General features: G+C 41.8%; 2 protein-coding genes across 3 annotated transcripts in view; both read right to left on the bottom strand.

Moving 5' to 3' along the window:
* The window catches only part of LOC127004849 (CKLF-like MARVEL transmembrane domain-containing protein 4), a gene marked incomplete at its 3' end in the record, with an annotated part of 42,039 nt that extends 35,694 nt beyond the window's left edge, over positions 1–6,345 (bottom strand). The window contains 1 exon segment of the mRNA XM_050873029.1: positions 6,008–6,345. Coding sequence (XP_050728986.1) covers positions 6,008–6,160 — 153 coding nt within the window.
* Positions 6,346–11,060: 4,715 nt separating this feature from the next.
* The window catches only part of LOC127004836 (ras-related protein Rab-43-like), a 56,465-nt gene continuing 44,651 nt past the window's right edge, over positions 11,061–22,874 (bottom strand). For both annotated transcript variants that reach the window (XM_050873016.1, XM_050873018.1), the window contains exon 6: positions 11,061–16,444. In XM_050873016.1, coding sequence (XP_050728973.1) covers positions 16,334–16,444 — 111 coding nt within the window. In that variant the 3' untranslated portion in view covers positions 11,061–16,333. The remainder of the gene's footprint in view (positions 16,445–22,874) is intronic.

The raw sequence follows: 22,874 nt of genomic DNA, 5'->3' as shown, positions 1-22,874 counted from the left end.
TGACACACACACACACACACACACACACACACACACACACAGAGGACAGAGACCGCAGGCATATATAGAAGGTCAGCAGCCTTATTCAAAGTACATGTTGCCCTTCTGCTGGTCGCCACTTCTTGAAAAATAAACAACGGCGTCGGGAGGCAGACACTCTTGAGTATGTAGCCTACTTTCGAAGGACTTGTTAAGGGGTGGTGAAGGAAGTGTTGTAAAGAAAGTTAGGTTGCGGTAAGAAAAGTTGAAGAGCACTGCCATAGATAGATAGTCACAAAACAGGAGAACAGCAACATTATAAGGTCTTGCTCAGTCACCTTTCGCGTCAAACCACAGTCACTTGTTCACATTTAGCTTAAAAGGATGATATGAAGGAAGTTTTTCAGGATGCTTCCAAGGTGATTCTTACGTCTATACATTCATTAGAGAGAGAGAGAGAGAGAGAGAGAGAGAGAGAGAGAGAGAGAGAGAGAGAGAGAGAGAGAGAGAGAGAGAGAGTTATATCGAGGTTCAAGAGAAAGCAGTTGGAGACGACGACCCATCTTGGTGGTTGTGGAGGTGGGTGCCTAGTACTCTCTCTCTCTCTCTCTCTCTCTCTCTCTCTCTCTCTCTCTCTCTCTCTCTCTCTCTCTCCCTGTGGTCGTGAGGTGAGGAGAAAGTGAGTCAGGTGGCGAACAAGGAGGATGTCGCTCTGTTGGCACGCCCAGGAAGTGACGCCACGACTACTGCGTTTGAGCCTCGCGTTGTATCGTCTCCACACCTAACCGCGAGAGAGAGAGAGAGAGAGAGAGAGAGAGAGAGAGAGAGAGAGAGAGAGACAATAACTACACCAGAACAACTAACGAACCTACAAATCACACTCTGTCCTGCCTGGGGGTGGGATGGCATGTTCCTCCCTTCTCCCTTGTTGTTTACCTGCAACAATAAACTATCAATCAATCCATACAACTGTACACTCCTACTGTCTTTCCTATTCCCCACCTGCACCTCACCACTAACCCACTTCCTCTTCGTACTATACCCTTGATTAAAAAGAGAGAGAGAGAGAGAGAGAGAGAGAGAGAGAGAGAGAGAGAGAGAGAGAGAGAGAGAGAGAGAGAGAGAGAGAGAGAGAGAGAGAGAGGGGGGGGGTCATCATGATACGGGGAGGGCATCAGGGACGAGGCTTCTGCACTTGTGGTTTGAGAGAATAGAAAGAATTTATTTTCTGGGTTCTTGACAGTTTTCCATCAATCTTCATTCTCCTTATGTTTACTTTGTCTCTTATTTACGGTAAAGGGGACAGATCAAAAGCCATATGATAAGAGAAATAAAGTCCGCTGCCTTCTGATTCTGTAAGGGAAAAAAAAAATATCATAGTCATGTATAATACTTCCTCTATATTAGCTTTACGTATAGCCATGTTTCTGTAGAGGTGCAGTTAAGGAATTTGGTATAGGCTCTTTATGTATCCCTTCGTAACATAACGGGTTGCTGTAATGACTATAATTGTCACCCCATATTTAATTACCTCCTCAGTGTCAACGATCTCATAACGGTGAACCAGGTTATTAATACTATCCCAGTACAGTCGCCTCGTACAATGCGAAATATATACCTCATTATTATTTGTCTTTCCTGTTGTAGCCAAGATTTTTTTTGTCGTTTTAGTGTGTGTGTGTGTGTGTGTGTGTGTAGTGTGGTGTGGTGTGGTGTGGTGTGGTGTGTGTGTGTGTCGTAATTCGCGTGGTAATGGTGTCGCACTTGAGTCCATATTCTCCGATAGCTTGGGGCGTACACAAGCACATTGGATAAGGCTTCCGTAGAGGTTGTGTTGGCATTCCCATGGGTAGTTTTATGAGCCTAGTGAAAGTTTGGCAAGGCTTCTGCACCATGATTATGAATAAAGTACTCATGAGAACCCGACTCATCTGCTTTGTGGCCATTGGAAATATTTGAGACTTTGTGGCCATTGGAAATATTTGAGACTTTGTGGCCATTGGAAATATTTGAGACTTTGTGGCCATTGGAAATATTTGAGACTTTGTGGCCACTGGAAATATTTGAGACTTTGTGGCCATTGGAAATATTTGAGACTTTGTGGCCATTGGAAATATTTGAGACTGTGGCCATTGGAAATATTTGAGACTTTGTGGCCATTGGAAATATTTGAGACTTTGTGGCCATTGGAAATATTTGAGAGCCGAAAGCATCAGAGAATACAGGCCTATGGAGCTGAGTAAGTACGTGAGTCAGCCGGCCCATCAGCATCCCTTCCTCCCCCCTCACTCACGCTCCCGCCGCCTAGGAATAGCACGCCAGCACCTCCCGGGGCTGGTGGCGGCGCTGCTGGTGGTGGTGGTGCTGGGGTTGGTTGGTAGTGGCGAGACTGTCAACGCAAGTGCCACATTCAAAGCCGCTTCCTGGCAAAGTGGATTCACTTTTCACGACCATTATGATGCTCGTTCCTTACATTCTTGTGTTGAGCGTCAAGGGACAGTTAGTCGTGCTTCTCAAGGAAAGTTAGGTTGTTGTTGTTGTTGTTGTTGTTGTTCAAGTATAGCGTTGAGGCTGTAGATTCAGAAAGAAGATTGTGGCTTAAGGAAAAACATGCTGACCTAAGAATGAGGTTGTGGTTCAAGGAAAAGAAGATTGTTATAGATGGAGGATTTTCCTTCAGAAGAAGGTTGTTTTACTATAGGAGGAGGTTGTAGCCAAGAGGGAGGATACACTCAACAGAAAGGAGGAGGTTGTGACCAAAGAAAGAAGTTGTGCCCAGAGGGAGAAGTTTGGATCAGAGGAAGAGATTGCGACTCAAAAGGAAGAGGTCGGGTTTGGGGTTCGGGTTGGCGACTGCTGCGTGAAGTTCGTCTGGCTACATAACAAATAGGCTACAAAAGGCTGCCCGCATCAGTCCGCCCACCCTTCCTTACTCCCCTTACTTGCTCTCCTTTCCCTACTCCTTAGCCTGATCGAAACCCATGAGTAAAAAATAAGCTGAAACGGTTCGGAGTTCAAAATCTGCTTTCTTTACCAACTTGTTATATGTGTTATACGATGAAGTATTTTGAGCAATTAAGTAAACGTTGGTATATGTTTTGGAGTGTATATTTATTGAGAGAGAGAGAGAGAGAGAGAGAGAGAGAGAGAGAGAGAGAGAGAGAGAGAGAGAGAGAGAGAGAGAGAGAGAGAGAGAGAGAGAGAGAGAGAAATATAGCACACAACCTCATAAACTTAAAGTAAATGAATTCAAATGAGAGAGAGAGAGAGAGAGAGAGAGAGAGAGAGAGAGAGAGAGAGAGAGAGAGTAACGTGAGCAGGGTTCTGGCCACACTAGTTATGGCAGTGGGCGAGGAGGTAGGAAGGCAAGAGAAAGCCCCTGATGCTGCCAACGTTCCCTTTTACACTTAACGTTCATCACTGATTATTTTTGCCGATTTTTGTTAAGCTTGCCACGCACCTTGGAGGTTATAGAATCAGCGTACTGACATGTTTTCCGCCCCTTGATCTTTTTTTTTTTTTTCTTTTTCTCCAGGTATGTTTGCATCTCAGGGTTCGTGTGGCGAGTGTTTCGTGCATGGCGCCATACCAGTCGAGCCCAGCCAGACGTTTTACTAACCCCCGATCCAAAGAGTGTGAAATTTCTATTCAACAGTAAATATCCAAAACATGTATGAAGAGTCTCAGTCCGACAAGCACAAATGTCAGCTTGCTAAATAACTACAGACGTGAAAAATAACTGGAAGCTTTCATGATCTCAATCCTTGAAAATTTATTGCTACGTCCCTCCAAATAAATTAAATGTACTTTTCTTTCTATCTGTATCATATTTCAATGCGGATCTCCTCAAGCGTAAATAGTTTGTAAACCTTGAGCCCAAGCATGCGCATTAATCAATTTACCTGAAGTGTATTCCTGGGTGTAAATAATCAGAAAAAAGACATGTATTTCATTTAAAAAATAACTTTGCACGCAACTTGACTCATATGTTGTCCTGCATCGTACTGGAACTCGCATGAGCCTTTTTTTGTAGCAGTAATAGTAGTAGTAGTAGTAGTACTGGTGGTGGTGGCGGTGGTGGTATTAGTATTAGTTGAAACAAAACAGCAATACAACAAAAACAAAAGGAAAATCGCAGTCTTGATCACTATAGGAGTGTATACTTATACGAAAGGAACGATATAAGAAAAAAAATAAACATTGGTGATTTAATGTGTGTATGGGGTGTAAATGTGTCTGGTAAACGTTAGTGTTCGCCAAAAATATATAAATCCATACACAGTAAAAAAAATCGACCAGGAGTGAACAGATTGAAAAAAAGATAAAAACGCTGCTCGTACGTAACTTTATTTGTGAGCTCAGCAAATTTCTACGGCGCTCACCTTATCAAACGGAGCTGACTAACCTGTTACAGATTCACTGCATTACACCTTTTCAGCCAGCGCTTCAATGATAGTTCACGTGCTTCAAAAACACAGTTGTAGGGTAATGGAACCTTTTAGGAGCAACAGGGAAACGGAGAAGACCCGGAGCGGCGGAAAGGCTGCAGCCAAAAATAACCGAGCCGGTGTCTTTCGCCCTGGCCAACTTTTGTACCACCTGGGACGGCGAGACTCCCTGCACAGTCGGTTTGTGCCCCACGTGGCACTCACTTCGGGGTCTTCAGCTCAGACACTCACCGTCAAGTGGCCCGTCATGACACTTATAACAAGGATCACATGATCAAATGTAGAGGTTCAGCAATGTGTGTGTGTGTAATTCACCATGGCCTGATCACGTGTTGGACTCATTATCGCCAATAGGTACCCTCCCGACATGAGGAAGTGCTCTTTATCGTCAATCTATGGGTACTGCCAGGACATCACACACCCCATCCCTCTTGCTCAAGAGGGGACAGTAATCACTCCTAGTCAACGGAAAGAATCCGGCCTGAGCGGGCTCGAACCACCGCCCTGTCAGACTGTGAAGCCTGGCAGCGCAGCGCTCTACCAGTTGCGCCACGGAGTGGTGTGTGTGTGTGTGTGTGTGTGTGTGTGTGTGTGTGTGTGTTAGGCGTGCACAACCTCTGTGTATGGTGTGCAAATGTGTGGGTATATTGGGTATATTATAAAGGCTCTCGGTTATTAGGCAGCCAACATGGTGACTCTCTCGCCTTGATGACCAGTAACAATAGTAAAATTATTGCATAATATTGTATATTATCGAACCCAACACACACACACACACACAGAGAGAGAGAGAGAGAGAGAGAGAGAGAGAGAGAGAGAGAGAGAGAGAGAGAGAGAGAGAGAGAGAGAGAGAGACCTTTGTTTTTAATAAATTCGCTTGCAGCATTATTTCATTTCGATGAATGGGCATCTGAGGATACCCGGGGAAGTCAAACTGTGGTAACTCGGATGTCACACCTGCCTTGTGTACCAGCAGTATAATGGGGGCCATCACAGGTTTAAAGGCAAATGAGACGGAGATGAGCACTGAGGCCAATATCTCTCTCTCTCTCTCTCTCTCTCTCTCTCTCTCCGAGCCTTGGTTGTTGCGAGGGAACTCGAGGGAAGGACACTTGTAGTCGAGGTGCACTTCATAACCCCATTAAAAACTTGCACTGTGCTTGTAGGAGTGGTGAGCAGTGGTGGTGTGCGTAAGACGCTGCCTACCCGGACGCCCACAACTCAGTTCTTTTGCATGTCAGTACCGACATCTGCCTCTTTTGATGTATATGAATTGAAGTCTATTTTCATGTAAATTGCCTCTGGTACGTAGGTTGTTCTGAACTGCATTATGTATGATCTACCGTAATGAAGGTATACGTGATGTGGAAGAAAAAAAAAAGTTCATGTGCTTGCATTCCACTTCCTGCCCGTGACCACCAATTGTCCAACCAAAGATAATGCGTCACAGGCGCTCCCCTTTTGGGCTAGGAGGCGTTGAGATCCCCTATTGAAGTACCTTGCCTAACAGAAGGTAAGCAAAACAAATCCTCTTGTAAGACAGCAGTGTATGCGTCGATCGTTGTCAGTTATTTACTCACCAGTTCCACCAATTTGACGATCCCTGGACCAGTCTTGAAATATTCTAAGCAGAGAGATATTCCTGATTTTGGTGGAGGAGCGTACGTCGGAGTCGTCGTGGTCGTGATAGTTGTCGTTGAGGTCTGTGTCTTGGATTGAGTTTCAGCCATCATGACGCTGCCTCGCGGCTATACCAGGTCTCCTTCAGTCAATAAAACAGATCGAATAGGACACTGCACGGGCACGTCAACCTGCCTCACTGTTGGGTAGCGTACTGAGGCAGGGAGGTTGGCTGAGGCTCGGGTTCGGCTTGCTCCTAGTCGCGAACCAAAACTCAACCTTGCCTCCTCCCTCTCTTCCCCTACCTTGAGCCACCTCCCACTCCCCCGAACCCCTCGCTCTTCCTCCCACTACCACCAAGCGCCCCGCCCACCTTTTGAAACGCACGGTTACTGGTTCACGCCTTACACGCATTATTTTTTTTTATAACTCAGTACTCGAAGAAGAGGGCATTTAAGACGTTATCCATGTACGGTCGGTAGAACATAGCGTAAGAGTTACACAGAAGAGATCAACATAATGAATCTGAAAACTGTCTTCACTTGAGTTGCCTAAACGTTGGTTACCTGAAGTGTCAAGCGTATACGTAGCACACACACACACACACACACACACTTCTAATTAATGCTATTATTATTATTATTATTATTATTATTATTATTATTATTATTATTATTATTATTATTATTATTATTATTATTATTATTATTATTATTATTATTATTATTATTATTATTATTATTATTATTATTATTATTATTATTATTATTATTATTATTATTATTGTTATTATTAATGTGTACTCTCTTGTTGAAATAATTCATTTTAGAAAGTAGAAACTAGAGTAGCTTACAAGGAAAATGGTGTCTTGATAATCCCCTCTTGAAAATGTTCGTCTAAGGAACACAATAAATTGAAGGAAGAAGCACAGAAGAGGGAAGGAAGGAGTCATGTTGTTTTATAACCGTCTTGATGCTCCTCTCTTGTAAGTGTTAAACCCTCAGAGGGAATGTAGTCGAAGGAAGGATGGCGAGAGACCTCACTACAGCTTAGTCACCACGTGCGACTGTATCGAAATCCGATTGTAATTGTTAATGAGGGTTTCAATAACGCAGTGAATGATATTGTAATTTTCATCAGTAGTTTGACTGATGATTACATTACACGTAATTGCATACTGTTATTTTCGTTCACTTTTTCTTATATTATTATTAACAAAATATCAAATATTCAGTGTGTGTGTTTGTGTGTGTGTGTGTGTGTGTGTGTGTGTGTGTGTGTGTGTGTGTGTGTGTGTGTGTGTGTGTGTTCTTGAGAGTTGAAAAAGGCAAAAATAAATAATCTCTACTTTAAAGGTTGAAAAAATCTGACCGTCATAGTTATAAAAATATCATTTACCTGTCGTGTTTACCTGCAATACACACGTGGGAGTGTACTCAGTCCAGTAGGCCGCAGTATACTTTATTATTTATCATTGTAAAGTAAACTCGCCGAATGACCCAAAACTACCCACTACCACGACTATGCTGTCGTGAAGACCACTTATCAAGCCGGACTCAAGAGTAACTCTAGAAAGGATACAAAATGAGCTCCGGAGGGCAGCACGAGCCAAGCAAGGTGGCCCTACTTAACACTTACTTGCGCCAAAACGGGCCGAGGTCTACCATCAGCCCATCAAGAAAGCCTACCGGGGCCATTGATTAAACGTAAAAAAATAAAAGGGAGAGGGGATGAAACCGACGATTGATGACTTTACTTCACGCGCGCGTGTGCGCGCACGTGTATTTCACCACGGCCTGATCACGAGTTGGACTCGCAATCGCCAGCAAGTAGCAAGTAGCAAAGCTCGTTAGTCGATCTCTGGGTACTGCCGGGACCTCACACACCATAACCCCCATCCCCCTTGCTCAAGAGGGGACAGTAACCAATCCTAGTCAGTGGAAAAAAAACCGTCCTGAGCGGGGCTCGAGCCTGTCTGCCACGCCACGGAGCCTGGCAGTGCAGCGCTTCAACTGACTGAGCTATCGGTGTGTTTGTGTGTGAGTGTGTCATAAGCCCGTTACATTCCAGTGCAAGTCATAGGTCGCTCCCAGGCACTTCCATTTAGTTTCTATTTTGTGACTCCAGTTTCTAATTTTGATGTAAAGATTCCGTAAACTTTTTAATTTCACCATACCATCTGTTGACTGACCTCTCCTTGGAGTTTTTTGTTAGTTCTTTCCCAGCCCGTCACTTTTTGTCCATAATTATGTCGTCCTCGCCTACGCACCTGTGTCCTCGCCCATTACCATTTCTTAATTTAATCGCCTTTATAATATCCTACACTTTTTTTTGTTCTTTTATCCCCTGTAGTGACACCCAGCATCAATCTCTCCATCACTATTTGGGCACTTTTTTTTTCAGAGACTGTCAGTTTCCATATTTGATTCATGTCATGACGAGGTGAACGCATTGATTGAAAATTCTTCACTTTCACACACCTAAACCTATCAGCAGTGATGTTCCACAGGCCTCTGTCCTATCTCCCACTCTCTTACCGTTATTCATCAGTGATCTTCTTTCCACTTGTACTGTACGCCGATGACTCTACTCTGCATTACTAAACTTCATTCAATAGAAGACCCTCCCAACAGGAATTACAAAACTCCAGACTGGAGGCTGCAGAACGCTTAACCTCAGACCTTGCTATCATTTCTGATTCGGGTCGGAGGAATCTGGTGTCCTTCAAGGCCTCAAAAACTCAACTTCCCCACCTATCGACTCGACACAATCTTCCAAACACCTGTCCCCTATTCTTTGACAGCACTCAGCTGTCACCTTCTTCTACACTAAACATCCTCGGTCTATCCCTAACTCAAAATCTTAACTGGAAACTTCACATTTCCTCTTACTAAATCAGCTTCCTTGAGGTTGGGCGTTCTGTATCATCTCCGCCAGTTCTTTTACCCCTCCCAGATGCTGTCCATATACAAGGGCCTTGTCCGTCCTCGTATGGAGTATGCATCTCACGTGTGGGGAGGCTCCATGCACACATAAAGCTCTCTTGAACAGAGTGGAGTAAGACCTTTCGTCTCATCAACTCTCCTCTTCTTACTGACAGTCTCCTACCTCTTAAATTCCGCCGCAGTGTTGCATCTCTTTCTATCTTCCACCCATATTTTCATGCTGACAGCTCTTCTGAACTTGCTAACTAATGCCTCCCCCTCATTCTATCATTTTTTCATTCATTTCTAGGGGACCCGCAGAGGCCCACTCTCGGGTGGCGTGATATGCGGGAGTTGTGCGGGGGATTCAAGGGGCCAGGACAGGATTAGGATAAGGGTTAGGATGAGGAAAGGTATTGGAATGATCCTATTCCTAAATGTGTCAAGAGTGGGACTATTAACTACATGAGATGGGAGATGAATTGATTCCACTCTTGGATGCTGCGGGGAAAGAATGAATATTTGAATATACTAATGTTAGTCTGGTAAGTGTGGCATTTAAGATTGTGGCTGCCTCTAGTGGATCGTGTAGTTGTCTGGTGTAAATAAGTGTCTTTGTTTATGTCTACTAAATTGTTTGTGATTTTATACAGCATTTGTTGTCTGTGTATTTGTCTTCGTGTTGCTAATGGGTCTAGTTTTATGTCTTGTTTAAGCAAAGTGACTGATGTGGTGTGTCTGTAATCACGTCTGGCCCATCTTGCAACTTTGTTTTGTATGGCCTCTAATTTATTAATGTTATATTGTTAGTGTGTGGGTCCCAGACGGTGTCACAATATGTGTGGTCGAACGAGTGTTTTGTATGCAAGAATTTTGATGTTTGTGTTACACCTGCTAAGGGTCCTACGCAGGAATCCCAGGGCTCCGTGAGCTTTGGCCCTGATGCTGCTCACGTGTGTGCTCCCCCCTCTCCCGCGGCCCCAATGCACTCGACTTTTCTACTCTCGCTCACCCCTATACCACCCAAATCTCTTATACAAGAGTCACCCAGCATCATTCTTTTATTCCTTGTTGGTAAACTCTGGAACAGCCTTCCTTTGCTTCTATTTCCTCCTACCTACGACTTGACCTCTTTCAAGAGAAGAGCATACGTGTCAAGACACCTCCCGAAACTGACCTCTCTTTTGATCTCTTATTCTATTTTCTTTTATTGAAGCAGCACCTAGCGGGCTTTTTTGTTGCTTTTTTTGTTTTATTGCCTTTAAGCTGTCTCCCTTGCTGTAAAACACACACACACACACACACGCAACTGGTTAGAGCGCTGCGCTGTCAGGCTTCACAGCCTGATAGGACGGTGGTTATAGGAGTGGTTACTGTCCCCCGTTGAGCAAGGGGGATGGGGTGTGTGGTGTATGAGGTCCTGCCAGTACCCATAGATCGACTATAAAAGAGCACTTGCTCATGTCGGGAGGGTACCTGCTGGCGATTACGAGTCCAACTCGTGATCAGGCCGTGGTGAATTACACACACACACACACACACACACACACACACACCGCTCCGGTAGCTCAGCGGTAAAGCTCTGCGCTGCTAGACTTCATGGTCTGGCAGGCGGAGATTCAAGCCCCGGTCAGGCCCGGATTTTTCCACCGACGAGGAGTGGTTACTGTCCCCCCTTGAGCAAAGGGGATGGGGTGTGGGGCGTGTGCAGGTCCCGGTAGTACACAGAGATCGACCAATGAAACTTGCTTTAATTAGGAGGCCGAGGAGGGTACTTGCTGGCGATGACGAGTCCAGCTCGTGATCAGGCCGTGAGTTAATTACCCCCCCCCCCCCAAAGATTGGTCTCTATGAAACTCCATGCTTTTTCCAGGAAGGTACTGGCTAGCGATCACGTGTCCAGCATGACATCAGACCGTGTGGGTGAATGAATGAATGGTAGTGTCAAGCAATCAGACAAGACTCAAGCGGCCAGATGGAGCTCCTGAAGCATTAGTCGACAACACCACCGCCTAGCTAAGTGTATCATTTTCAGTATTTGTTAAGCTCAGGTTCCTCTTGCAAAGTGAGTGGATAAGAAAATAACAAACTCTACTAGAAATATATTTTGTGTAAAAAGAACATAACAGGGAGAGTGACTGGTCAAATACATACACAATGAATTGCAGCATCCTTTCACTTTTCTGCTAAAAACACTATCATATGCAAATAGACCTGCCACAAAAGACTGCTTCATACCTCTTACTTTCAGCCTTGGACCTAACTCTCCCACTCTGGCTTTCATTTTCCTCATACAATCATCCATATAAACGTTATACAGCCATGGTGACATCACACACCCCTGTCACACCTTTAAAAAAACACCATAACTCTCACTCAGTTCCCAATTCACTTGCGCAGAGGCACTTGTATCCTTGCAAAAATGCCTGATCCCTTCAAGTAAATGCCGTCCCACACCTATATTTTCAAGATATCCCATAACCTCCTCATAGGCATTTTCCAGGTTCACAAAAGTAGCAAATAGCTTCCTATCTTTCTCAAGTTTTTCTAGGTACTTTCCACTATCACAGCCAAAATTTGATCTACACATTCCCTTCCTTTCCTATAACCCCCTTGCTCATCCCCTGCACTTTTATCAGTTATTTTCATCATCTCATTTAAAACCCTTCCATATACCTTTCCTGGCATATTAACCTTATTCCTCTACTTCCTTTTCCTTTTTACAGTGGCACAATGGTGCCCTTCCCCCAGTCATCCAGCACCTCACCCCAGGGTTGTTTGATTTAAATCATTGATTTAAATCAAGATTTAAGTAAAATGATTTTTTTTAAATCATTGATTTAAATCAAGATTTATATTATTTGATTTTTTTAATGTCATTGATTAAAATTTTGATCTTATTGCTGGGCAATAACATAGAATGGAGAAATAAACAAAGAACACACTCTCTAACTTTGATATCAATATTTTCCCCGGCAACTTAACTTTTTTTTCCCGAGCTGATTAGCTCATTATACATACAGCATCTTCCGTCAGCCACACTTGGTCCGTCCAGTGTCCTGGAGCAGAACAAGACACTGACTGCCTTTCTGATGGTATCTTGCTGAGGCAGAGTGATTGTTTCAAAAGTATTTTACAACATGAACCACATGTTTTTTTGTTGCCAATTTCCAAATCATGAGCCAATACATTTAGGATGTGTGCAGGGCAGCCATGGGTTAGCACCTTCAGCTCATTTGCTTGTAACTGATTTCTCATCTTGTTGACAATGGCTGCATTAGATGCTTAAGTCTGACCTCACATAGCAGGTTTCTCACCCCTTGAATCTTTTTTTTTATGCCTCCATGGTCTAGTGGTTAGTGTGCCTTGCTATGAATCCGCAGCCCTGGGTTCGAATCCTGACCTGGGCAGTCAGCGTGCTGCTTACCCAGCTGCTCATCCTCCCTTTCAGGCTGGTCAATAAATGGGTACCTGGGGAAACCTGGGGAAGGTACACTGTCGTAACCCAGATGTTACGCTGACCCTGTCCTGTGGTGATGGGTTCTCTCCACCAATGGCTCAAGGGCCAGTGCCACGGAGATGAGCACTGCGGCCACGCTCAGCTGTAGTGTATGCCCCCATCTTCACTTTTTTGGTTTGTCCTAGCAGGCAACTGTTTTACAGTGCCGCCATCTTGCTTGGCTATATCTACCCCCCTCCCCCGATTCACTTGGTCGTCTTTAGAGAGTTTTGCTGGAGTCCAGTTGATGGGCAATCATGAGGACAGCATGTGGGTAGTCTTGGGCCCCTCCAAACACTCAAGTGAATTAAAGAAAAGCTATTAAAAAAGACAAAAAACACCAACTCTAGGAAGTGGCAGTAAAGGAAATATTTGAAATATATACCCCTATTTTTCAAAGAATCACTTCACATACATACATGGATCATCCACAGCCTTTTCTGACACTGTACTTTCATTTGAAGGTGCATTAATTTTTCTTTGTGCAATTTCAGTGAGGACATGTCCAAAACATGACATGATCTGGTTAGACTGTTAAGAGACTAGACAGAGTTGTGGTGTGGTGCTGGCCAGTGGCTGGCTGGCTGTGGCTGGTCAGTCTTAGGACTGGCTCAAACAGCCAGACAGGTTACTTATGATGACGGAATATGATACAAGAATAGCCTACTCCAACAAGTGTTTGAAACTAATGTAGAGAATATAGAGGTTTACATTCATTTAATTATTTTTTCAGTAATAAAAAAATCAAAAAAATCAATTTAAATAAAAAAATCCGATTTAAATAAAATAAATGAATAAAAAAAAAAAATCAACAACCCTGCCTCACCCTGTTCCCATGCGAGATTACTTAGCCACTACATCCACTCTGCAACTACACTTGACACATTTAAGTTTTTCTGCTGTTATATTACCAATGACAGGAGCCTTTCCTACTTATATTTTTTTTATTGCCTCCTGTTTCACCCGGCTTCACCTGCCTTGTGGATATGAGATCCCTACAGGGATCTTTACTCCTATACTGGTCGCTTCTTTTCTCCTTCCCACACTCCCATTCATCATGGATTCAAAATGATTGCTTCCTTACCTTCTTTACCTCATTGTTTTTAACAAGTACCCCATCACTCCCTTTTATCTTGCAAGTGTCAGTCTTTCTTTATCACTTTCTCTTAACTTTGCACTTTTTTTTTTTTTAGATATTTTGCTGATACCTTCTAATCAAAATCTCTTAAGTCAGAGAAACTTTATAACAGTGATAAGTCTCAGAAAGAACACCACTGAGTGCTGGAGACCAAACTCAAGCCATCTGAATGGTAAGCAGGGCAGCATACAGACTGAACCAACATTAGGCTCTTAAAGGCTGCTATGCTGCCCTGCCTATTATCCAGATGGCTTGGATTCAATCCCAGCACTCAAGTGTTGGTCTTTCTGTGAATCAATCAATCAATGTATGTGCCTCTTTGGGTTGATTAAAAGACACGAGAAGGGAGATCATTGATATGTAAACAATAAGCTACAATTACATTCAAAGAGAGGAAAAAAAGGCGATATGATCAAGCTATATTAGCATATCTAAGGGAAAGAAAAGATTGACATCAATGAATATATGTAGTGTCTATAGACAGTCATTTTCAAGAGGAAACAAAGAAATTTTAGATTTTAAAAAGGTGTGAGATAATTCAGACAGGATAATGGATCAGTGGATCAGCAGAATATATTACAGAAAGCTTTGTGTGCCCAAAACATTCAGTTTTAAAGAAAAATTATAAAAGTTTAAAAACAGGACACAACAAGCTTGACTCAGTCGGAGTCAGTCCTGTAAAATACAATTAGGTAAGAATATACTCTTTTACATAGAAATAAGTATTAAGGATGAGTATAGTTTTTTGTGCACAGTATTCATGAGCGAGTGAATATTCATCCCTCCTGTTGAAACAATCAGTTGACAAAGCTCTATCTCTTTCAGGTAAAAGTACCCTATTAAATGTACTTCATTTGTTATCTATAACATTAGAAGTGATTTTCTACAACAGTCACTAGGCTCAATAAAAAATATATTACCAATAAAATAAATCCGCTATACATATTGATACTCCATGTGGAAATAGAACATTTTCAATATAACTTCTACCTCTGTTGTACAGACCAGCAGTATTGTATGTTAGGTATACATCAGTGCATCCCCTCCTTAGTAACATCCAATCTACTGACAAGGATGCCTGCTCACATACACTTTCCTGTCTTTAGTAGACAAAACTCTAGATTTATGCAGTTTTTAGGGTCACTACATATTTACAATGAAACTTAAGTACTTCAGTAATTTGTGTATGTGTGTGTGTGTGTGTGTGTGTAATTCATCATGATCTGACCATGCAATAGACTCACAGTTGTCAGACAGTACCTTCCCCGCTGAGCTTGGAACTCACATGCGATAGATCTCTCGAGTGTGGCTGAAACCTCACACCTACACATACCCGAGAGGGGGGACACAACCCTGACTGACACCTGGTACCCATTCAGTGCTGGCTGGGCAGGAGGCACGAATTAAAGGACTGTCCATCCATCTCCACTCCACCAGGAATCGAACCTGGGACCTCTCGGTTGTGAGGCAACATAGAGCTCCATGTGTGTGTTTTACCAATATAACTTTCCTTTTATAGAGTTGTGCTATGGAATATATGTGTAGGAATTGCTCTTTATATTTAAGCTGACTATGTCTAATTATCAGCTATTTTTTCCATAATAATGATCAGGGGGCCATTTAAAAATTATGTAACACCAAAAGTGGAGGGGGTTATGGTAGAGTGTGCCAGGGTGTGCAGCCATGTGTTACACAACATTTTAAAATTTGAAAATCAAGCAAATGGCAAGAGAACATTTTTATTTCAAATTTAACGGATTCTTTGATATCACATGAACTTTATAAATAAACTAAAGATACTTATAGCATTGTATTAAAAAAAGAAAAAAAAAAAAAAAAAAAGAGAAAGAAAGAAAGAAACCTAGTAATTGGGCGGTACTATGAATAGTTGCGATGCGCAAGTCTGAGGTCTAGATTATCATGCTTTGGCAACTTGCTCTCACACAGGATGTCCAGTTTTATCGATAATAAGTGATAGCCTAAGTCTATACATAAGAAAAAGCTTTTAATATCAATAATATACAGGCAGCAATTATGAATACTGTCAATCATAGTCAATTTTGACTTTCAAATAAATGGCTGTGCCAGGAATGTTTAATAGTTATGATCAGTGACATTATGAATGAACAAAAAAAAAACGATCTGCAACATTGTTTATAATTTGAAACTCAAAATTGACTATAATTGATAGCATTCATCATTGCTGCCTGCATATTATTGATACTGATAACTGTTTCCTATGTGTAGGCTATAATATTATTGTCCATGAAATCAGACTCGCTGCGTGACAGCAGGTTGCCAGACCATGAGCACAATAATCTAGACCTCAGACTCATGAATGACAACTATAACTACTGTTATATGATTTTCTAGTGTGTATGTGTGTGGGGAGCACTGGACATGTGTTAAGCATGGCAAGGGAGGGGGGTCAAAAACTGTAAAAAAGTGTCAAGTAATTTCTGAATGGCCCATAATTTTATAATTGGTTGTTTTAAGGCTTACTTAGTGTATGTGTGTGTGTGTGTGTGTGTGTGTGTCAGCTACACATGAGAAAAAACAGTATGGCAAATGTAGTAGATTTAAAAGGACGGCATTTGACATATACATAAAGATAAACATCTTAGCACATTATGCATTATATTTAGGTTGAATAAACTTATTTACAGTGCAATAATTGCCTTGGTTTTGAATACATGTACGTGTATGTGTGTGTGTGTGTAGCGCCTCACTGCACACACGGCAGAGAGCAGCGAGGCCACCGCCTCAAGGATTCACTGTTGCCCAGCCTCACAAGATCAGGTGTGAACAGTAGATCCCTCTGAGGATCATGGCGGCTCTGCAAAAAATTAAATTTAAATTAATTAACTAAAACACAAGCTCTATTTGGCAGTCCTGTCTAACCACTAATCTGTGTAATTCACCACGGCCTGATCATGAGCTGGACACATCATTGCCAGCAAGTACCCTCAAGATTAAAGTAAGCTTATTATGATCAATCTCTGGGTACTGCCAGGACCTTCACATGCCACACACCCTATTCCCCTTGCTCACGGAGGAGACAATAACTGCTCCTTGTCAGCAGAAAATTCAGTGTGAGCAGGGCTTAAACCTCAGCCTGACAGGGCAGAACCTTAACCCGGTAGCAGCGACGGGCCAAATTTATGGCTTTACCGTGCACCAGCGACAGGCCAAATTTTTGCCATGATATAAACCCCCCAAAATAGATGATGCATAAACTTATCACAACTGTGTTGATATATATTATGAAATGGTTTGTGTGAGTGATGATTTTTTCTTATTTTTCTTATTTAGAGGGGCCATTAAGAAACATGATCCCCACAACTACCGGGTTAAATCCACCGAGCTATTTGAGTGGTGTGTGTGTGTATTTACCCAGTCGTACTTACCTAGTTGTTGTATACAGGAAAGGAGCTATGCTCGTACTGTCCTGTCTCTACATCTGCTAAAATCCAACTTGGTCATAAATTCATGAATTGTCTTTGAACAGATCACTTCTTTTTCCAGGCCATTCCAGGCCTCCACTACTCTTTGATGTTTCTTCTACAGGCTTCCTTTTTCATATTACTCCCATGACCTCTTGATTCTTTTGTATCCCATGTTATTAAATTTTTTTTGTCCATTTTGTCCATTTCACCCTATACACTGCAGTCAGATCTCCTCTCTCCCTCCTCTTGTTGTAGTACCGGAAGGTTCAACTGTTTCAATCTCTCTTCGTATGTTAAATCTCTTAGTCCTGGAACCAACTTTGTTACTGCCCTCTGAATCTTCTCTACTTTCCTTATTTGACTTTGTACTCAGCGATCATACTGTTGCTGCATATTCCAAACTTGGGCGTATCATTGTCACAATCAGTTTCTTTATCATTTTCTCATCCAGATATTGAAAAGCAACTATATGTGTGTGTGTGTGTGTGTGTGTGTGTGTGTGTGTGTGTGTGTGTGTGTGTGTGTGTGATTTTCTCTCTCATACATTCCATGAAAACCATGCCATGTGAAACTATGTAAGAAACAGTTATTCTGATAGGACAATAGATATGCATTCCATACATTATTATAATCATTAAAATCATGAATACGTGCAGTGGAAATGAGCTGTGGAACAGTGAAGGATGTACACTGTGGAGAGGTTGAATGTGTGAGGTGTGGTGCTCTGAGTTGATTTGGAGACATGTAAAGAATGAGTCTGACTGTGAAGAGTTATGAGGCTGCAGGGTACTGGTCACCTTACTATAGTATGGATATAAATATGTTAGAATTGGTGCAGAGGAGGATGACTAAGATGATTCAGGGGTTAAGAAACATGCCATACAAGGAAAGACTCGAACAGTTAAACTTGCATTCTCTAGAAAGGCGAAGGGTGCGTGGAGACATGATCGAGGTTTATAAATGGATGAAGGGCTTTAATAAGGGGGATATTCATAAAGTTTTGTTGGTAAGAGAACCGGGTAAGACATGTAGTAATGGTTTAAACTGGATAAATTCAGATTCAACAGGGACATAGGCAAAAACTGGTTTACTAACAGAGTGGTGGATGAGTGGAATAGGCTGAGCAGTCATGTGGTGAGTGCCAATACAATTGTCACATTTAAAAATAGATTAGATAAATTCATGGACAGTGATAGGTGGGGGTAGATTCACAGGAGCTTAGGTTCAAAGGAGCTGCCTTGTACAGCCCTACCGGCCTCTTGCAGACTCCTGCGTTCTTATATTCTTACGTTCTTATGATATGGTGCGTGGCCTCCAAAAGATACTGGCCAGGGTTTCGAGTTGATGATGTCAAAAGAGTAGGCAAATTTTCAGGTGTTTGGTGCATTAAAATGTTAGACTCTTAACTAATATTAGCAAACTACCAGATTTAAGGAAATTTATTTATTCATATATTTAGGAAAAATGACACTAACATTGTATTCATGATGCATAGCTGCATATTATGAGTTTGAAATCAGTTTCAGTAAGACTGCACTTATGTATAGAGAGAAAAGTGTAGACATTTGTTTCACTTTTGCTTCAGTGGCTGTAACTCCCATAGTTTTGCTTGGATTGAATTTTCAGCCACTGTTTTGAAGTTGGCACACTTTTTTATTCATTTGGTATGTAACATGTCCCAATAAGGAAAAGTAGCTGGTCAAATTGATTGAGAAAATAAAACTCCTGCAAACTGGCATCGTTCGCCACAACGGATGAGTGCAGTGGCGGATCCAGGGGGGGAGCACCTGGTCACGTGCCCCCCCCCCCCTCCCCCCCAAAAAAATATGAACATTTTTAATAATAATAATAATAATAATAATAATAATAATAATAATAATAATAATAATAATAATAATAATAATAATAATAATAATAATCATCATCATCATTATTATTAAAATGCATAAATGAATGCTTATCTATTAGTTCACGTTAATATATGTTTTAAAGCTAAAAAGAAAAAAAAAAGTGAAATTCTCCCCCAGAACAATAGTATCTACACTACAGTTTATTCACGCTTTGCGAGTTTCACCTTGCTGACTTGTCTAGTAAGCGTATCGGGTGGGTACTGGTCAAGGGGGAGAGAGAGGCTCAGAGAGCTGCAGCTGGTCGCTATTGATGTACAAAGACTACCTCTTATATTATCCAATTTTGGGCCTGGATGATTTACATGATTATGTCACTGAATTCAGAATGTGGTGATCATGTTGGTCTTCTGTACCTAAAAGCTCCTTGCCAAATACTGTACTTGAAACATATGAGCAGTGATCACAAAATTATACTGTTATTTATGCCACTTTGCCCATTCCATCTGCTACAGCTGAATGAAGTTTTTCTACACTTTAACATATAAAATCATACAGATGGTCAACTATGGTTGAGGAGAGATTGAATGGGCTCGCGAAATTATACATTCACCGTGAACTGACCATCAGTGATCTAACTGAAAATTTTGTTACGGCTGTCACTGATATATATTTAAAATAACAGAAAAAAGTGCTGCCCCCAAAATTATTTTTGAGATCTGCCACTGGATGAGTGTCACTCCTGATACCAGAGATGAGGCTCGCCTGGGAAATCCTAGAGGAATGATTAGGTTACATGGGGAAGTTTTAATTTCTTGCCAATTTTGACCAGCTACTTTTTTCTTTATCAGTACATGTTACATACCAAAAGAATCAGAAAAGTGTGCCGATTTTGAAGTGACTGAAAATTTAATGCAAGCAAAAAACTATGGGGGTTACAGCAAGTTGAAGCAAAAAAAAGTGAGGCAAAATGTTAATACACCATTTTTTTTCTTCCATTACCTTTATATAAGTGTAATCTTACTGAAATTAATTTAACCCCTTCAACACGTATACTGCGTCCTTGCGTGCCACGTACCATATCCGAGGACGCGCATACTGCGTCCTGGCTCGCTTTAGCCAATATACGAGTTATTTTATATTAATGCTTACATCTCAAAATTATCAATTAATTTATAGTTCTTTATGTGAACCATTTAATTCTGCATGTTTTCATGTATAACACATGATGATTATGTTGAGTTTATGGCTGAAAACTTGTTATATTCAATAGGGGCATTTGAAATTTGGCGCACACTGCGATCCCGGATACAGCACGGAGCGCTGTTTTGGCCCGGCCATAGTGAAGGGGTTAAGCTCATGATATGCAGTAATGTATCATAAACATGATGGCAGTCATTTTTCCTGAATAATATCTCGTAATTTGCTAATATTCGTTAAGAGTATAACATTTCAATACACTGAAAACCTGAAAATCCACCTACTCTGTGTTGGCAACTTCAACTTGAGACCCAGGCCAGTATCTTTCGGAGGCCAAAGATGGTGTCAAGGGGAGACCACCAGTGAAATGAATCAATAGAGTGGATAAGTATTGAAAAGAGAGTTTGTAGGTGAGGGATTAAGTGTGCTGAAAGGGAGTACTGCAACAGGTTAAACTGGAGCCTTCTCCCATATCCAACCCCTTGAGAAAATTTTCTGAGGGAACAAGGCATCAAAGATGTAGACAGATAAGAAGACAAATTACAAATGTTACCAATTTAGGAAAGAGCATCATAGCCTGATGGGCACTGCAATGTGTTTCATGCATATTTTTTTGGTAAATTTAAGTCATTCTTCATGCTTTGTATGTTATTATATTTAAGTTTTACACTACAATGAACATTTCCAATCAATATAAACAGGAACTGCATGATAAGCAACAACTTTTATTGATTATGCTCACAGTTAGCTACAATATGGCCCTGCCTTTCTAACCAGACCTAAGTTTCATCGGCTATTCTGCATGACCTCATTCTAAGTCTCTTCTGTTATAGCCTACCTCTAACTATTCTACCAACAACATCTACATCTACTCTCCTCTCTTGTTCATTCCCATCCATTTTCTCAGTAATTGAATCACCTCAGCCTATCCATCCTAACTGCCCCAATGTATTTGAGTCACATCCTACTATATAATTTTTTACTCAAAATTGTAACACCACCAGGCTTATCATCAAATGATGCACCACACATCCACTTACCCATCCTCATCTCTATTTTAGCATATGGACAGCCTCCCTTTTTGCCTTCCAAGTATCACTCCTATTAGCATTACCCAACTAATGCAATCACATCCCAACAGATCTGTTTGGCACAAGCTTCAGTGTCCTCATTGAAGAGGTGGCAGCTAAAGAGGAGAGTCTTAACAAAGCTCCAGCCTTAAAATGAGCAGCATGATCACCTCCAGTCCGCCAATGAGCAGTAAAACAACCTCCAGCCCGTCACTGAGCAGCCTGCCACTATTTCCCTTGAGCATTCCATTGGTTGTATGGAAAATATTTAATTTGTATTTGTTTTATCAATCAAATGATCACATTATCCTTTTCCTCTGGCCATAGCGGAGGGAAAGGCAGTATATGTCACCACTTCTCTAATGGAGCTGTGAATCAGAGTTCCATGACAAACCAAACACAAACTTTGGTTTTTTAGTGTAATTCGTTCCGGAATTTTGCTTGCACCCCAAAATACTCTTAAATCAAAACGAATTTCCCCATTGAAATTAATGTGTCCCATATCTAAAAAATATTTCTATAAAAATAATTTTACATGTTATTTTATACAGAATTAAAGTAACTTTACTAACAAAAAGCAACAATAAATAACATAAAGCACAAATCAATGTGTTACGGTTGTTACGGAGACTCCTGTAACTGCTAACTACACTCAAGGTGTAGGCTTTGCACTAGGGTCTACTAGAAGCCGCAGTTTCCCTATTCTCAAGGTACCAGAACTACGTTCAATCACCAACGTGAAGCTAACCAAACGTATCATCGGGGGGGGGGGGGGCAAACAGGAGTCAGTCATGTCCAGGAGGGCATACAAGCTGCTGAGGCTCACACCCTGTTCCTGATGTGAGCATAGTATCTGCCATTCCTGTTTTCTTCTTTGCAGCACCATCCCTTTTAACCATCTTTCTGGGGGACATTGTAAAAGCACAAAGAACGCACACTGTAGTGCTGAAAACACAAAGATCACACACCAAAGCACAAATGCAATTGGACACGAGCACGGGTGCTATCTCTACAAGGTTACAACATGGACTGAGACTAGGGCTGCCAACTTGCCACCCTTTCCTTAAAATATGGGATGCCATTTGTTCCATATTTGGCTATCTGAATGGTTAAGCAGATAAAATTCAGTATTCAAAAGCTGTAGTGTTTGTCAAGGGTCGTCCTGAAATACATGTAAAATACGTGTCATAATGTCCCCTCCCCCCTTCCTCCTCCCTTCACCAGCAGCGGGCAGCGGCTGTCAGTCATGGCAAGCTAGAGAAATTTTAGGGTTCCCACCCATTCCTTAACATATGGATTCGTTCTGTATTGGAGAATGGGAAGTTGCGGTCCTTATTTTTTCTAGCTCAAGGTGGCAACCCTAACTGAGATTCTATTACCATTGTTTTCTGCTTTGAGTGCTCTTGTCTTGCGACTAACAAAGTGAACCCACACTCATGTCTTCCGCCTGTACAAAGAGAAACGCCAGTCCTCGTCGACGTAAGTTGAAACACACATAAATAAGCACCTACGTCATGGACTATTGCGCCGTTAGGCACAACAGGCCATGACGTAATAGGTCCCTGCTTCGTAATCACAGTGGAGTGCATGGGAGCTGGTCCTTTCACATGTTCAAGAATGAGATCTTCGTCTTTAATAATTGTGGCCACAGTAGAATGGCTCAGGCCTAGTGTGCGGCCAATGTTCGTAGGTGTTTTGCCCTT

Source organism: Eriocheir sinensis, chromosome 3 (genome assembly GCF_024679095.1).
Source record: "Eriocheir sinensis breed Jianghai 21 chromosome 3, ASM2467909v1, whole genome shotgun sequence".
NCBI lineage: Eukaryota > Metazoa > Arthropoda > Malacostraca > Decapoda > Varunidae > Eriocheir > Eriocheir sinensis.
The sequence above is the reverse complement of the archived record's forward strand: the minus strand, read 5'-3'. Positions and strand labels throughout refer to the sequence as shown.